The following is a 16,830-nucleotide window of genomic DNA, read 5'->3' as shown; positions in this document are numbered from 1 at the left end:
TGGGTGCCGCAGACAGAATTTGAGGTTAGCACATCGTTGCCATGCACAGCATTGTGCTGGCGATCCTACAGTCCAGCGATGCCGCCCTTTCTGCTTCTCGGCACACAAGAAGGAGCCAAGGTGCTTTCCCTTGTGCGCAGTGGCGCTCTTGGATCCATGAGGGAGATCTGCAGAATGGCACTCACCTTTTCTGTTGAAATTATTCAATATCGGTGAGCTTGGACAGGTGTTCTATTACGACGGGCAATTGATGTCATGGGAGCTGGCAGCAAGCATTGGAGATGGGGCTGTAGATGACGTTGCATGGACCACCTCAGCCAACGGACATCTTGAGTTTGTTGCCGTTGCACAAGGGAGCACGGTGTCAGTGTGGCAGTTGGAAGGGCATGCAAATGACCTCCAGGTACTACATTCCTGGTTTGCCTGATTTCTTACTGCTCAGCCATATGCGCATGTCACTTACTGCTGGTGTATTTCGGTACTGATGGGCTGGTTGGTCTTGCAGGCAAAGAAAGTGGCCACCCTGGAGGCTCAAGTCCCAGTCTGTCAAGTTGAGTGGAATCCCACGGGGACCTGGCTTGCAGTGGCGACAGACAGAGGCGATGTCAGCCTGTGGCGGCCTAATCTGCTTGGAGAATGGTCTTGTCAGTCAAAAATTGAGCCTCATGAGCAGCTGCAAGACCACGATTATGTGATGGTGGAAGCAAAGTAGGAAACATGCAGCATCGGGGGATGCTCATCTCGGAGATAAGCTTGAATTCAATAACCTGTTGGAATTGTGTGTCATGACGCAAGGACCTCATCGCGGCAGTGGCGGTGCCACCGGGGAACTCAGCAATGTAGGCCACTGGCAAGCTTTGACATTGCCCGTTGGAATTAATTCATAGGGACTTGGAATGATGGTGGACAATCTTTGGTTGAACATATTGTCACTGAGTCCATGCCCAATGACAAATGCGCAAGTGCTCTTGATTCTGTGATGAAGGCATCATTCTTAATAGTAGTGCGGTACTCCGAGTACCGCAGAGTCTGCCACCCAGGGCTATGCAAATTTCACCAGGTCCCGGACATGCGACATGCCAACGAATGTACTGCACGGATTCCGTGCCACGGAATTACATGACAATGTTGGCTGATCATTTAATGCGTTCAGAATTGACAGCAAAGCACTCCAATCATGAATGCATCCGCTGGAAGGCTGGAACGGGCCTCGGTCGCATTGCAGGCAATTCAGCCTACCAGTTGGTGAAGGATTGGTCTGGGCAACCTCAAAGTGACTTGGCAATTTTGCCTCCCGTAGGCCAATCACAAGCAACACACACCTCACAATTATTATGGAAAAAACAAAAATTCAACACACCTTGGGCTGTTCGACTTGAACAGCACGGCACATAATGGTACAAAAAAATCTGGAGAGTGGAAGCTGGGTCATGTGCACGTGCTCTTACGGCCTTGGAAATGTTCTTCTCTGGTGACAGACAGCAGCGCTGCCAGTGAGATGGTACTATGCAGAGCAAAGGCCGCCAAGTACTTTAGTGCAAACTTGCCACTCGTGGACATACAGAGCCAGCCATTCTGTGTCTAGGCTGACCCACCCGCTTAAGAGGGTCCAGCAGTATCCCAAAACAGGCAACGTGCCCGTGGTGCAGCGCCGCGTCGCTAGTCCAAACAACTGGGGGCCCAGTTCACTTCTTGTCCATGGTAACACTCAATCCTTCTTTCCTCCAGCAGCTTGTTTTGCCATGGAAGCTTTCTCCCCCTGTACCACATGCTCTCATACTAAGAACCTCCTGGCCGTGTCTGCACATGGAGACAAAACAGTATCCTTGCAATAAGCTGTTCTCAGGAATCCTTCAGGAGGATTTCAAAGCACACCTCACGGTATTTGTGCAGGTAAAGCTTTAGTGGCTCTCCATACTCTTCAAAGCCCAGGATTCCCATTGCCCACACCAGGTCGTCCCCATTTATGGTCTTCCGTTTCTCCCGTTGGCATTTGTCGCTTGCCCTGGAATCATTGCAGGATACTGCACGTAATATGCCTGTTTCGTGAATTCACGTTCCAGCGAACGCTATAACCTGTACATCTGAAGCATTGAAGTGCAACGTGGCAAGGAGGTGCTCACTCGCTCGTGATGAAGCTGATGAATTCTGATACACACTCCTGCACAGTTTCTTTGGCGTCCTTGGCAATCTTGGCGTTAGCTGGCAAGGCTTTTTTCATTATCCTGCTGATGTTCGCTATGGGAAGAAACCGGTCTTGTTCTCGCACGTTGCCTCCCTTTTCGTCGCCATCATCTAGATCATTGTCCATACCGTTGCTATTCATGCTAGATCGCCTACCGTGGGCACGGCTAACACCTAGTAACCCTTCTGGAAATACTGCACTTGCATATTAGGCTATCACACGCACAGTCATCTTCATATCTGGATTTCTTAAAAGAACCAAAATTCCAAATTGTTGGCAGGCACATGTCACGCACGTTGTCTTCACAATTGGACTTCAGCAAGAAAGGAAGTAGGATCACCTTTGATCGTTAGGGGTCCGGCGGCGGTCCGTCTGCCAACAGGTCCTCCCGCTCGGTCCACCCTGATCTGGGAGAACAATTTTTGCAAGTTTCATTTCTGCCAGAAATTTACCGGTGCCGAGACCAAAGCCTCGCTTCTTTCAAGGCAAACATGGCGACTGCGGTTCAGGAGCGCTTCAGGGAACATGTGAACGTTGTTGATGCTCTCAGAGCCAATTACAGCAGCAGAGACGACCTCAACCGTGTTTCTGCAATACAGCAGTTAGAGGCAGAGCTGTCTGAATTGTGCTCACGACGAGAGACAAATGTCCAGGCTGTAGTGAAAGGTGGGTGTTTTGTAGGCTTCATGGCAGTATAAAATACTTCAGACGGTGTCATCTTGTCCTATAGCATCGAGTTTTCTAGCTGAGTCCTGTCCTGCGTGCAGGAGGGTTCTGCTGCCTTTCCAGATTGAGAAACTAAGAGGATTTGTGTGTTGCAGAGCTGTGCAGAGAAACTGAAGCTGTTGAGGCTGTCCTCAACGAGGCCAGTCCACCATCAGCACATGCAGGAAGAATGAAGGAGCTGCTGTCCGCCAGGACTTCTACGCACAGCGCCGTGGAGCAACTAAATAAAGAGAAGAGATAAGTTCCCATGTTCTCATGTCTTTTAGAAGTTGAGATAGGGGCAAAGTAAAACATGTATGTCTCTTCTAACACTTCCTGTTTAACATATGAGTGCCCTTTGGCTGCCATGCACGTTCTTGCAGGACCAGCAGACATCCTTGCAGCAGCAGGCGACAGAAGTCCAGCTGCGGAGTGAGAGGGTTGAGGAGCTGGTGACGGAGACAGAGCCACGCACGCGGTGAACTTATTCTTTACACCTGACAAGAGCACAAAAAATTCTGTTCTCTCGGCAATTTTGCTTGCAACTAATTGCCGCATGCCAGTGTCTGACAATGCAGGCATGAGCTGAGTCTCTCTGTGACACTGCAGGCATGAGCTGAGTCTCTATGTGCACATCACAAACATCAGCTGGCACCTGCAGAACAATCACAACCGGATTTCTGGCAAGGTGCACCGGCCAGCAACCAAGGACATCCGCCACATTGACATCGACCCATCAGACAAGTCACAATTCGACGTTGTCAACTCGATCTGGGATACTCTGGGGTAAATTCTAGAGCGTGCAAGCAGAAGTGATCACATTTCCTTGTGACCCGACTTCTATGCTCGTACATTTGTCATCAGTATTACTGCTGTCTTAGATCTACCGCCTGGCGAGGTGTGACACAATATCGATCCAATCATGCCCTCTCGGTTTTTCATTTGTGGCTCCAAAGCGGTCATAGTGTCTCCGCTTCTGCGCTTTGCTCATGAACTTCGTTGAGAGACCCTGAACACACGAGCAGAAATTTGCGGTCCATATTCTTGGCCAGCGCGCCGTCTGCAGTGCTATGGTGTCAAAGATCTGTGCGTGTGCGCAAGAGCAGACTTGGAAGGTGATTAGCACTGCAAAGGGGGTTTCGTAGCAATACTCACCTCGTCATCTTCATTGTCAGCAACTTGGACAGAGGCCTCCTCCTTTTGTGGCTCCTCATCGTGCTTCACAGTGGAGGCCAAGCGTGATGACCATTGTGGCAGCTGTTCCCTAGCCCACTCTATGGGCACGAAATGGTCAGGAGAAAGTGCAACGTTACAAAGAGTTGCAAGAAATGATTGCAATCTTGGGGTCAGATGAAATGTTGAGGACTCCGTTACCTATGACAGTGTATAGACAGCAAGTTCCTAGCAGTTCTTCTGCCTGTATGACATTCATAGGTTTGTACCATAAATGTAGATCACCAGCATGGCACACTTTGATCAGGAGACATAACTGCCATCGATTGTCACCACCCTCTGCAGGCAGCAAAAGGCAGATCCAACACTGCTCAATAAAATGCGCTGCAGCTGCAAGCTTGTCATAGCATCCATGGCGATTCCCAGCCTGTTTAGTGCTCGCACCTGTTGCTGAAGGCTGCTCAAGATTTCTTGCTTTAAATCAGTGCTCCAGTGCGAGTTGTTCAGATTCCCCAACGAAAAGTGAGGAGTTGACTGGTCTGGATATTCTGGTGGCAGGGTGGCCTCCAGGTACAGTGCACTCACGCCTACACATTGAAAATCGTTGAAACTCTGTACTTCAAGTACTCATTGTTTCTTTGCAGCTCTGACGGGTGCAACACCCACCACTGCTCTCCACATCGTGCTCTTCGGTGGGTGTTATAACTGCACGGATCTGATCGTCCTCCGTCCTCGTGAAAAGCGAGTCATAGATGCTCTCCAGTGCAAGGATTTCGTCCTCCACCTCTTCCGAAAGCATCAAAGAGCCACGATGGGACTGGTGACTTCTTTGCTTGCCTCAGCTGCTGAAGGAGATGATCTAATAGAGACCTAGGCCGTTCAAATATTGCGATGTCATATGTATGTGTTTGCAATCCCATGCACCATGTTCAGGCTTGATCGTGCATTGCTACTCCGAAACTATTGCCCAATTGCAATAGACCAACTCCCCTCCGACATAAACGCTCCGAAAGGTCGGCGCTTTCCCTCTGAGTTTGGTGTTCCCTTTAAGTAGTGAGCTCCATGATGTTCCTTTCTCAGGCCTCCACCTGTGAGCATCTGTTGCAACAAAAGCAATTATCCCAGTAAGCGTGCAAGTTTGTTCCAACGGATCGAAGAAGACTGATGCGACACGTTTAACCACTTTGACGAGCTTTTTCTCATAGACATACAATGGCTGTTCACAGTGACATTCTCTACCCACGCTATAGCGACATCAAGGAGATACTACTGGTAAGTGGAGGGCAATCTACCCTTTGCAAGAGATGTGCATTTTCAAGAGCTCAAGCAATGTGCATTTCCATCTATTTTCATCTTCAATGAGTGAAAAGTTGGTGCTCTACAGGCTTCGGATGGCATCGGCAGGAATGAAAGGATTCAGGCAGACGGAGAGGAACCAGAGATGCCCGAGACTGAGACACAAATAACAGATCAGAAAGTATGTTGCACAAAGCTGCCAGGAATGTGAGTAACGGGCGATCCTATATGAGAGCACGAGCTGACACTGACATCATGGTTTGCCTGCCGCAGAGGAAAATATCCGGGCCCGGCAATGCTGAAGAAGCCCAGATGCTCAGGGAGAAGCTGGGTACTGCTCACATCTCCCCCTTTCTTCACATTGCGCTTGTGCAAGTCATCGCATTCACCATGTGCAAATTGGGCCATAGCAGGGAGGGGCATTGGCATGAACACGCTGGTGATGCGCACAGGCCTGTCACATGCATCGCCAGCAGCAGGTGTCAGCTCGAAGCAGCCCTTTAAATTTGGCTTTTCTCCGACTGAACGTGATGATGACGCGCCGCAAATCGAAGATACCAATGGTGCTGAACGGAGTACAGAAAGTGGAGAAGAGACGAAAACAACAGAGGTGATTGACAGCCTCCAATTGCTGTCCTGTGAGTCTGCCTTTTCGCATTGGTGAAGAGCCAAAGGCAGACTTCTGTGCAGCAGGCAGACGCTGCTCTTCAGGAGCGTCTCAAGAGGGTGATGGGAGAGCCTTCTGGCAGCACAGAGCGTCGGGTGTTTGTTGGAGGCATGCCTTTTGGCTATGAGGTGAGCATGAAGGGTCTTTCTGCTTTTTATTCCTTCTTCTGTGATGATCATTGCTGGCGATCTGCAGACATTGAGGTAGCTCACTGTTGCCATCAACCACTGACGATTGCTTGATCCCAGGAATCCGATGTATTGGACTACTGGAGCTATTGCGGCGAAATAGAGTCCCTGGATTTGATGCGTTTCCCTGACACTGGTCGGTTCAAAGGCATCGCTTTCATCACCTTCAAGACGGTGAGAGATTGTGCAGCAACGTAATCTTGGGCGCAACCTTGTCTTCCCTGGATGCAATCTGAGCCCCCGTGAATGTGTAGGAAGGAGGCTACAAAGCAGCTCTGGAGTGCGATGGGATGACAATCGACACAGTACAGATCAAAGTTGAGCCTTGCATATCGGCAGGCCCCAAAAGGAAGAAGCAACGCAATGAAGTTGTGTCACAGACCAACAGGAAAGCGCATTCTGGTGCTGCTCCCAAGGTGAATACCCTTCTTGGACCTGCTGACCCCGAAAAGGAACAGTGTGATCTAGCTTCAATGGTCTATGGATGGAAATGGGGTGGATTGTGCTGGACAAAGTTATCCTTACCATCCTTGACGTTGAACAGGTGGAGGGCTACAATGTGGCATATGTGGGCAATATTGCCTTTGAAGCAGGCGAGTCAGATTTGCGAGAGCTGCTCGCCGGCTGCGAAATAACAAAAGTGCGACGACATACGGACAAGGACACTGGCAAGTTCAAGGGATATGCCCATGTACATTTCGCCGACGAAGAATCCCTGGACAGGTAAGTCCAGCAGATGGTCCCTTGCTTGACAAGACTGCAGTGATCCCTGTGACCTGCTGCTTCACACTGATCTTATGACTGTGATCCCACAGGGCGATGGAATTTGATGGTGCAGCCTTGAAAGGCAGGAGAATCAGAGTTGGATATGCACAGGAGAAGAAGCCCAAGGAGTAAAGCATGATTCTGGCATATTCTCTTTCAGTGACTGGAAAGGCGTCAATTGTGCTGGGAAATATGGACATCCTTGTCCTATTTCCTTCATTGAGAGAGACTGCAGGTTCTCAGTTGTGCCATATTGCAAAGATCATCGAGAATATTGCAGTTCTTGATTTGTTACCATAGCATTGTGGCACAATTCGGTGACCAAACGGTACATAAAGTAGGAAAGTTGGTGTTCTCTGCAGCCTGTGGAAGGGGTAGAAGTTAGATGAGATTCCTAGTTGGACAAATAGATGCAAAAAACTGGTCTCAGCTTGTTACAAGATCGGTCTGTCTTCTGAGAGGAACGAATCACGGTATCTGCTGCCTGAGGCAACAATGAAAAAGACTGGTACTCCAGGGATGACATGGCCAGGCTCATGCAGGATCTCCTGCAGGCTCTGCTCCTCAGCAACGCGCACCCACTTGGCAGCATGCTTCCCATAAGGGCTCGGCATGGCTTCTTCGTCTTTGCTCTTTGGCCAGCCGCTGTGCAGCGCCTGAATCAGACAGTCAGAGATGAGGATGGTGGCTCTCACCAGTCGCGCAGATACTTGCAGGTCTGGCAGGTTGAACAGGTCGTCTTGCAGGCAAGGTCTCATTTGCGCTGCACCTCAGGGAAAAGCATTCAGTCACACCAAATTCGGGAGTGTTGCAGGCTCACCTCAGCAAGTTCTCCCAGGGACAGCGCCTCGGCTGCATGCGATAGGTAGTAAGCCTCGATGTTGACACGAGTGTATTCATGGTCCCTGTCCCACTCCAACGGTGGAGCCTCTGGGGAGAACATCACGTCCAGGTGGTCGCCCAGGGTGTCCTGCTCGCTGGCATCCTCCACCGCATCCATCTGCATGGTTTCCGGGTACACCAACAGTAGCGGCCAGTGCACCACACCCAGATTGTCCAGATAAGGTTGGTGATCACCTGCATCATGGCATGCAGGACGTGGCTGCTCAATTCCCTGACCATCTGGACTGCATTCTCCACCTGCCTGACTGTATCAGCTTGGTATTCATTCATGCTCTCGCTGAGTTCATGGGGGGCTCTTTCAGCAGCGCTAGGTACATCTCACCCAAACATGGAGGATGGCACGGTAGCTGAGAATGTCACTCCGCACCTACGCTGAGCTGCGGCCGGCCGACTTGGTAATGGCGCCGCAGCAGCTCAGATGCCAGCTTCTTGGCAGGCGCACGCTGTCCCATGGCCCGTGCGGCCTCCTGCTGTTTTGCCGCATTGGCAGCCTTGAGTTGACCTTCTGCTTGGCTCTGAAGCTGCTGCAATTCTGTAGCACTGCTATCAACTTTCAGGCCATTGCTGCAAATTCCTGCTGCAAGCTCGCACTCCCCCAACTTCAAAGCGGCTCTGGCTCCTCGATAATAGCCCTGGGAAGGACCTCCTTGTTACTTGTCTTTGGAAGTTGTCAGCAAAGGGCCCAATTGTTGCAAAAGCAGAATTCCGACTGCACACCTTCAGATTTGCACTGTTCAGTTTCATTGCTTCTCGGCTGTCCTCCAGGGCGTTCCGATTATTCTCGAGCAGCAGGTGGGCCTGAGCCCTGTTGCTATGCAGTATTGAGAGCAACTCGGGTAGATTGGAACCCATTCCTAAGCCTTTGGTGTAGAGATCAACAGCCTCACGAAGATAGAACCTTTTCTTCAGCTGCAGCCCCCTCTTGAGGGCATCGTTTCCCTGACCCTGAACAATTCTTCAATTACATCAATACATGGCAGGGAAACCTTTCTAAAAATTTACGTGACTTGCCACAATTGATCCGATGGAGTGGCAGAGAGAAAAGGAAGGCTCGCCTTATAAGTTTCGGCACGCTCGTCAGGTGTTGACTCTTCCAATATGGCATTGATTGCTGCAAGATCAACATTTTCATCTTTGTTCTCCGGATACTCATCCCAGAATGCTGCTGGCAAATTGTCCGAGGTGTACTCGGCTGCTGGCATTTCCTTCTGCATCCCCAACTGCTAGGGGGCCAACTAAAATAGCGGTCTTTGGCAGATGTCCTAGACGCACTACGTCAATTGTTAAACGACAGGGTCCGAGTTGCTTGGAGGAATAGAAGACAAGAACTTCAATGGAATGCAAATGCAGGCGGCAGCTTCCCCACGATGGGAAGCTGCAGTTGACCACCTGAAAGTGAGCAATGTTCAAGTCGTCGGTTATATATCAGAGCTCTCCAGATAGCTGATGTCAATTGAAGTGCACCTCTTTGTTGTTGCTTGGGTTGTGATTGTAAATATTGCACGTCGCCATGTATGATATGGCCGCGGGGCCAAGTCACCCGATGACTTATATCATATGATATGATCAGTTGAGTCAGGAACGTGCTTCAGATTACGATAAAAGGCATTGTGGTGGCACTGCATGGTGTGCTCACAGCATGTGCAGTAGGCATGTACAGCACTGGCCGTGGCACTGAATAGTGCCAATTCAGTGGCTTCCCAAAGTCACCCTGTGGGTGCCACAATGATGAACCTCTTTAAACTTATCTGGGTCTGCCAATGTCTGTCTACAGTGTAGCACCCATACACACATCTACCGGCGCAAGCAGTGAGCAAGAGAATGCATATGTTGATGCACACTCGTTGTAGGTATTGAATGGTGTGCGCCGAGCTCATTACAATGGATGAGTTGCTGCAGAAATTGTTGTAATGCTGAGAACTAGTACACAGAGAGCAGACAACCCTTACAGTCGGGATCCTCCTTTTCCGAAGGACCACATATCCAGAGCTTCAGACGACGTTGGCCTGGGTACCACAAAGCAAGGGAAATGAAGTGATGTACACATCAGGGATTGAACTGGTACGCCATCTGCTCTGGGCCAGCTCCAAAATCGCCAATGTCCTCCATCCGATTCTGCCTGTCCTTGCCTCCAATTTTGTTCAGATATCCTTTGTCCACAGAAATCTGTGGGGGCCACACAGCACCACATCACGGGCTCAACACCGCATCTTGTTCCATTGATTATGACTGTGTTGTTTTCTGCTGGCCATGGAGCCTATCCAACAAATATTGACCTCAAACCCCATGAAGTGTAATTTTACTCACAAGTAGTGCGACACAGCAGAGAGAAGCCAGGCGCACCCGCTGGTTGATGTCCATGAGGCGGCCACTGATGGCAATTGACTGCTGTATTTGCCCGTCAATCCGCTGCACCACCCTGGCAGTGTCATAGCGCTCGGGGTCCTCCAGGAACCTGACCATCCCTGCCGCCTCATCAATGCGCGCAAACACCTGGCCCCCGTCGATCATCCTGCAACATTGCACATGCCCAGCCCTCAGTTGGAGGCTCAGGCTTTTTGGCCCAACCACTACAGTCACCAAGCCCACGCAGTAGCACGGAGGCTCACCGCAGGATGTGCTGCTCGGCTTCCGCTGCTGACCCCAGGCCCACCTGGGCCGCAATATCCGCGAGGGACAGCGTGAGGTAGGTCTGCGTCAGCTTCTGGATGGCACGCATTGTGCGCGCATTCAGCGCCAGCTTCACCAGGCCAGTGTTGCCATCCTGCATTTCAGCATCACATTGGCGTCCTACTTCTGCCATGCTTTCACACTGAGCAGAGAGTGCACTTGATTGCACTTCGACATGCAGGTCTGATTGACAGCGCACGTCGGCAAAGGCCTGCTGGTGAGAATTGACGGCCTTCCGCAGATCCTCATCAGACTTGCTGTACGCTGTTGCGAAGTCCTGATACGGTGAGCATTCTGCTTTTGTACTGCGTGTGACTGCTGCAGCTGTGTACTTAGGCAGACCCTTGAAAGAGCCTAGCACAGCAAGCAAACATTTCAGAGAGCCTGAAACCAAGCAATGGGGTGGTTGACAGCCAAGAACAAACTCTTTTGGAAATTGTAGAACGACGTGATGCAAGCCGAAAGGTCAAGGAGCCCCACCAGCATGTATGAGGGAGACCAGCACATATCTCTTGTATGCTGCCATTGTGATTGCATTGACAACCATTGTGGGAGCAGTGAGCGTGTACAGGAACATGTTCAGAGCTTTGCTGTAATTCTTCACCCCTACAGCATGTGACACGCCAAATTGTAAGGCATTGGTATGACAAGAAAATGGTGCAACAGACATGTAATGATACCAAATATTCGATGCGCCATCATGTTGCTCACCTGTATACACCAGACCACCATAGTACCCAAACAGGAGGAAGTCCTTTGCAGTCATGGCTGTCTTTTTGGGATCCACATCGTCGACTTCTTGGTCAAGTATTGGCAAAGCTGCACTGTAAAACTTTGACAGTACGCACCTGCCATTAACCATCAGGTCAGTACATCAGCGGGCAACCTCACACCAAGGGTCAAATGCCAAACATTAAGCAAGTCAGAGACCAACCAAAATATTTCAAAGAGGGAGAGGATATACAGACTTACATTTGACAGAGATCTGCATGCAGTGGGGTCACAAGGGCCGTGCTATCTGCTAATTTGCCCAAAGCCGTGCGCAAGGGAAGGACAGCTCGTCGTGGTGTGTCCATGAGCAAGAAGTGCTCCTTCAGCTTCCGGCACATGCTCACAACTGTGCCACAACAGAACTAATCAAGAAACTGATCAGAAGCAGCCAATGAAATCTCGTGCATTTGAAACTACCTCAGGACAACAAGTGCATAGTGTGGAAGCACTCACATTGCTCTTTTGCTGATCTAATTTGTGACTCCTCGCAAACACGTATGAAGTCGACAGCAAGCTTGACAAAGGCTGCATCAGGATGAGACGGATTGGCTGCTCCGCCTCTAGCTTCCCTGTGAGATGATCAGATCAAACAAATTTGGTCCAGGACCCCAGTTATTCAGGACTACACGCAAGGTCACCAGAAGTAACAATTATTTCACGAAGCATGCATATACATCCACGAATCATCAAGGCGCTCTGACAGTGCCTGGTTGCACTTACAGCAAAATCAAGTATCCAAGGGAGTGCTGCACAGGATCCAAGGCAGACAGTGCATGTGTTAAGGATGCAGAGCTCTGCTGAGCCAAAAGATTTCCCTGCTGGGTGAGCTGGGCGTATAAGTGTGCAGAGTCATTTGATGAATTTTTGATCGACTGTACAAGCCCATCCATGAGGAGATTCGATGTAAGTTTCAGAACAATGCTGGGATGTTATAAATCCAATTGAGACGAGGTCAAGGAGGATATCCTCACATTGCGATTGCAAATGGCGATGGAATTGACCCAGGACATTCCACTATATTCCGTAAGACGGCGTTGAACGTCACAGGCACGTGCGAAAGTGGGCCTACTGAGTTCTGGTTGTGTACATTTCCTTGTAAAAAAAGATGACCATCTGCATGATTGATTTGACAGGCATAACATGTGGATATAAAAGCAACTCGAAAGCCAATAATCTCTTGAGGCTGATGGTCATCAATACGCGCGTAGGCCGGGCCCCGTGCTGCACTAGTGCAGTACTGCCACTGGCAGTGGCCACAGTTGATGGTAAAATGAGCCCAATGGCATGAAGTGGCCCATTGAACGATTGTGATATCATGATGGGGTCATCTGCAACGATTAGTGGAGCGAGGTGAGCCTACTTAATTGTGCTATAGCCTCACTAGCCTGGTAGGGTGCAAACGCATGCTTTTCCTTGAATCCTCAAGGAAGCTTGCTGAAAGTTGCAGCACCGTGCAGCACATCATGATGACATGCACGCCAGTATTTCAAAGTTTGCTGCTTTCATAATACTGCCACAGCTGGACAAAATGCACTTCCAAAAATCTTGACAAGGATGTACTCAGAGATATTGATATCATGACAGCTTCCTTACATCAATACATAATCCAGAAGCTGAATATATCCGACATAATGAGCGTGCTCGGCACAATCAGGATTAACGTCCACTGGGACGCAATAGAACAAGCAATTCATGATGATGATAAGAACACCCCTGTACAAACGTACAAATTTGTAAAGAGTTAAATTCATATTCGGTCTCAATAGCCTGCTGCATCCCACTTCATCCTGGCAACAGCCATCAAAAGGCCTTTTAGCGCAGCTCCAAAGGTTAACCCTCCAATGTTCAAGTCCAAGATGCTGCCTAATCCTGTGCAGTCTCCTTGTCGTAGTGCACATCCAGGGTCTTTGCAGTGATGCGCCGAAGCAGCTCTCTGGGGAAGATCCGTAGTAAGCCCCAGGCGATGTCAAGGGATTCAAAGATGGACCGAGACTCATATGCTCCCTGCAAAGCAACACCAATCCATGACAATAACGTTGCGATGTCCCACCAAGTAAAAGCAGCTCAGGTTGGCAAAGCCTGCCTGTGGTAGATCTTCAGTGACCAGCTACTGACAGAACGGGCTCATCTGGGCAAGGCACAGAAAAAGGGAATAAAGCTCACCTGGTTGACAAACTTGGCCTCAAACTTCTCGAGGAACTCAAGGTAGAGCAGATCCTCAGATGAGAGAGCCTCCTCACCCACCACTGCCTTCATGGCAACAACATCCTTGCCAATGGCGTAGTTGGCATACAGCTGATTGGACACTTCAGAGTGGTCCTTCCTTGTCATGCCCTCACCAATAGCAGATTTCTGTTGAACAGACAGAAATCAATCCTCAGTGCCTACCATTGAAAACATTGCATTTTGTAAGGACATTCTGCAAGAGCTGGAATGCAAAATGCATAAAATGGGAGCATAGAACCGATTCTCTCATGGCAGAACAGGGGAGGTCCTTACCATGAGGCGGGAGAGGGATGGCAGCACATTGATGGGCGGATACACCTGCCGGTTGTGCAGCTGCCTGTCCACATACACCTGCCCCTCTGTGATGTAGCCCGTCAGGTCGGGGATTGGGTGAGTGATGTCATCGTTGGGCATGGTCAGGATGGGCAGCTGAGTGATGGAGCCCTTGCGCCCCTCAATCCTTCCAGCGCGCTCATAGATCGTGGCCAAGTCAGTGTACATGTAACCTGCAGCCCAGCACATCAGGCTCAGCACAATTCGCTCCAAGACATACTCTGTCCAAGCTCAGCAATGTGAAGCCCTGCGATACCTCACCTGGGTAGCCACGACGGCCTGGCACCTCCTCACGCGCAGCTGACACCTCGCGCAGAGCATCAGCGTATGAGCTCATGTCCGTGAGGATGACGAGCACGTGCTTGCCGCACTCGTACGCCAGATACTCTGCGGTCGTCAGCGCAATGCGTGGCGTGATGATGCGCTCGATGGTGGGGTCATTTGCCAGGTTGAGGAAGAGGACAGTCTTGTCCATGGAGCCATTTTCCTCAAAGTCCTGCATGGCACAATGCATACTTTTTCATCAGAACAGATGAGTTCAGCCGAGATTTGGGAAGGTCTGACTGGCAAGCCAGGGAGCAACGGGAAGGGTCCTGCACACCTGCTTGAAGAAATGGGCTGTCTCCATGTTGACACCCATAGCCGCAAAGACGATAGCAAACTCCTCATCTTCCTTGTCAGCCTCCTGTTAGGCAGAAGTAGGCCACCTGAATGGTGCAAGCTACAAGAGAACCAGAATCTTGCAAAGGTCAGGGGCTTTGCACCAAGTACACTTCAAGCCCTGGGATTATAAGCCATGGGATGATAGGCAACAGTGAGGGCACAGGGACTTACCAGCAGATTTCCTTCATCCTCCTTGTGCTTGACAAGGCCAGCCTGTCTGCAGATCTGAGCTGCAATGTCGTTGTGCGGCAGGCCAGCGGCAGAAAAAAGAGGAATCTTCTGTCCACGAGCAATTGAGTTCATGGTATCAATTGTAGAAATGCCTGTTTGGATCATCTCCTCTGGATATGTGCGCTCAGCAGGATTGATTGATGCTCCATTGATGTCCAGGTAAGTCTCTGCCAGCACAGTGGGCCTGCACCCAGGGCAATTGCTCTGTGAAGGTCCGTATCATCTAAAGGATGATATGGCATGTCACTGTAGGATCACAAATACAACTCTAGTGGAGCATTACCCGCCATCGATCGGCTTGCCGGATCCATTGAACACTCTCCCAAGCATATCTCTGGACACGGGCGTCCTCAACACCTGCATCAGGGGTAGGAATGCGTGAAGCAAGATTGATACGGCCGAAAGGACTGAAAGCAATATATGCTCAATGAGACAAAGCCTACCTCGCCAGTGAACTCGAGGGATGTTCCCCTGTTGTCAATGCCTGAGGTTCCCTCAAACACCTGCACAACTGCCTTGCTGCCATCCACTTCAAGGACCTGGCCACGCCGAGATGTGCCATCGCCGAGCTTGAGATTGACGATCTCGGCGTATTTGGGCTTCTGCATGACCGTGACAAAGGCGTCATCAAATGAAATTCACGAGACCTAGGATGTTGCTATCAAGGAGCGTTCTTTGGAAGTCGCAGCAAGACGCACCTTCACACACTCGACAATCACAAGGGGACCGCTGACACCTCCGACTGTGCGGTAGTCTGCGGAGACAACAAGAGATGTCAGCCGAGGAGACACTAAGGCGCTGGATTGCAAAAGGGGTCAACCAAGAAGGAAGGTCGCACCCAGACGAGGCTCCAGGACATAGTCACGATTCACTGCTTTCAAATGAGCCTTAGCAGCGAGATCAGAGCTGAGGCTGTCGACAGCCGGCATCCTGACCACGAAACTGCTCAACCCTAGAAATGGGTGATTGCCTGCTCGTCCCTTTCACAGCAGCTTTCAGTCCAAGGGATGAACCTCCACTTTCTTATCCGAATACCCTGTAGATATTGCTGTAGACAACAGATCAGGAACCTTCCGTCTACTGGAAAATGAAACCAGGCTTTCATTCCACGACAGAATTGTCTTTGTGCATGGCGAAACAATACTATATGGCACGTGTATCTGTTTTAACTCTGTTTTGTCTGGCGATTGCTTTCGAGGCATTTCTTCAAATTTCCAAGATTTACTGTTAAAGAATAAAAGCCTGCTCGATAGGTCAATGTTGCGAGGAATGGATCTTGCGCATGGAGGGTGAGGACGTTGTCACATCAGCACTGGGAAATCTCGCTTTGTTTGGCGCAACTCTCGGCATCTTTGCTGCCTTCAGGAGCAGAGCGCAGCCTCCTCTGCCGAAGGTTGATGTTGCTAATGTTCAGAGCGAATATGAACTCTGCAGAAATTATCTCTGTCACCACGATGTGCTCACTTTAGATTTGTTGGGCAGGGTACTTGCAGAGTGTGCTCTGGCAAGGGTGTCCAGGAATGCACACTATGTTATGGCAGAGGCTCTATCGCGCAACCAGGCTATGTGAATGTTGCCAACCCTCTTCATAGACGGCCATGCCTTCGATGCGAAGGGAGGAAGCAGATCGTCTGTTGCTCTTGCGAAGGTTTCACACGAGGTTTGCAACAATACCTCCAGAATTTGAGCTTTCATCACGGCTGACAGGTCCTTTTCAAGTCCATGATGTCTTCAAGATTACCCGGGAACGCAGTTGCAGAAATGCTCCTCAGGTTTCAGTTTGAGCAGCTGAAGGTTCGGAGAGGTTTGTGAGGAGAGCGAGATCTCTTCCTGATGCGTCTGACGAGGTTCTTCGTGGCAAAATCAGCAGAGGGAGCCAGACTGGTACTGACACAGACGAGTTTTGATGCTGATCTACATCCTTGTGAAGCTGGATCACTTTTCCGAAACTGAAGTTTTGTTCCCTGGTCGTTTGAATAGGCGTGCATCAGCTGTAAATGAATCGAAGTCAAAATCATATTTTTCATGCATCATCGATTGCACGACTTAAAGTG

General features: G+C 50.1%; 6 protein-coding genes across 6 annotated transcripts; 2 read left to right on the top strand and 4 right to left on the bottom strand.

Annotated features, from left to right (window-relative positions):
- Positions 1 to 1,842: 1,842 nt before the first annotated feature.
- Positions 1,843 to 2,311, bottom strand: COCSUDRAFT_11556 (CCAAT-binding transcription factor subunit A; the record flags this gene model as incomplete). The annotated part of the gene is made up of 2 exons (XM_005651906.1): positions 1,843 to 2,005; positions 2,124 to 2,311. The coding sequence occupies 2 exons, from the start codon at positions 2,309 to 2,311 to the stop codon at positions 1,843 to 1,845; spliced, it is 351 nt and encodes a 116-aa protein (XP_005651963.1).
- A 332-nt stretch (positions 2,312 to 2,643) lies between these two features.
- COCSUDRAFT_64220 (hypothetical protein) lies at positions 2,644 to 4,358 on the top strand. The gene is made up of 4 exons (XM_005651905.1): positions 2,644 to 2,851; positions 3,007 to 3,148; positions 3,264 to 3,368; positions 3,500 to 4,358. Exons 1-4 carry the CDS (start codon positions 2,677 to 2,679, stop codon positions 3,678 to 3,680), a joined length of 603 nt encoding a protein of 200 aa, XP_005651962.1. The 5' UTR covers positions 2,644 to 2,676; the 3' UTR covers positions 3,681 to 4,358.
- A 926-nt stretch (positions 4,359 to 5,284) lies between these two features.
- COCSUDRAFT_64219 (RNA-binding domain-containing protein) lies at positions 5,285 to 7,429 on the top strand. Its single transcript, XM_005651904.1, has 9 exons — positions 5,285 to 5,335; positions 5,448 to 5,540; positions 5,633 to 5,690; positions 5,812 to 5,969; positions 6,053 to 6,154; positions 6,275 to 6,388; positions 6,469 to 6,630; positions 6,759 to 6,937; positions 7,030 to 7,429. Exons 2-9 carry the CDS (start codon positions 5,505 to 5,507, stop codon positions 7,109 to 7,111), a joined length of 891 nt encoding a protein of 296 aa, XP_005651961.1. The 5' UTR covers positions 5,285 to 5,335; positions 5,448 to 5,504; the 3' UTR covers positions 7,112 to 7,429.
- On the bottom strand, positions 7,414 to 8,334 carry COCSUDRAFT_55423 (hypothetical protein; the record flags this gene model as incomplete). The annotated part of the gene is made up of 3 exons (XM_005651903.1): positions 7,414 to 7,635; positions 7,800 to 8,056; positions 8,250 to 8,334. The coding sequence occupies 3 exons, from the start codon at positions 8,332 to 8,334 to the stop codon at positions 7,414 to 7,416; spliced, it is 564 nt and encodes a 187-aa protein (XP_005651960.1).
- Positions 8,335 to 9,928: 1,594 nt separating this feature from the next.
- COCSUDRAFT_39091 (hypothetical protein) lies at positions 9,929 to 11,318 on the bottom strand (the record flags this gene model as incomplete). The annotated part of the gene is made up of 6 exons (XM_005651902.1): positions 9,929 to 10,048; positions 10,226 to 10,394; positions 10,492 to 10,646; positions 10,752 to 10,906; positions 11,033 to 11,158; positions 11,264 to 11,318. The coding sequence occupies 6 exons, from the start codon at positions 11,316 to 11,318 to the stop codon at positions 9,929 to 9,931; spliced, it is 780 nt and encodes a 259-aa protein (XP_005651959.1).
- A 1,576-nt stretch (positions 11,319 to 12,894) lies between these two features.
- On the bottom strand, positions 12,895 to 15,847 carry COCSUDRAFT_64218 (vacuolar ATP synthase subunit B). Its single transcript, XM_005651901.1, has 10 exons — positions 15,615 to 15,847; positions 15,475 to 15,530; positions 15,220 to 15,378; positions 15,060 to 15,133; positions 14,717 to 14,960; positions 14,484 to 14,567; positions 14,144 to 14,378; positions 13,823 to 14,055; positions 13,487 to 13,675; positions 12,895 to 13,327 (listed from the first exon to the last, which is right to left on the bottom strand). Exons 1-10 carry the CDS (start codon positions 15,703 to 15,705, stop codon positions 13,187 to 13,189), a joined length of 1,506 nt encoding a protein of 501 aa, XP_005651958.1. The 5' UTR covers positions 15,706 to 15,847; the 3' UTR covers positions 12,895 to 13,186.
- Positions 15,848 to 16,830: the final 983 nt, after the last annotated feature.

Source organism: Coccomyxa subellipsoidea (assembly GCF_000258705.1).
Source record: "Coccomyxa subellipsoidea C-169, whole genome shotgun sequence".
Classification (NCBI taxonomy): Eukaryota; Viridiplantae; Chlorophyta; class Trebouxiophyceae; family Coccomyxaceae; genus Coccomyxa; species Coccomyxa subellipsoidea.
The sequence above is the reverse complement of the archived record's forward strand: the minus strand, read 5'-3'. Positions and strand labels throughout refer to the sequence as shown.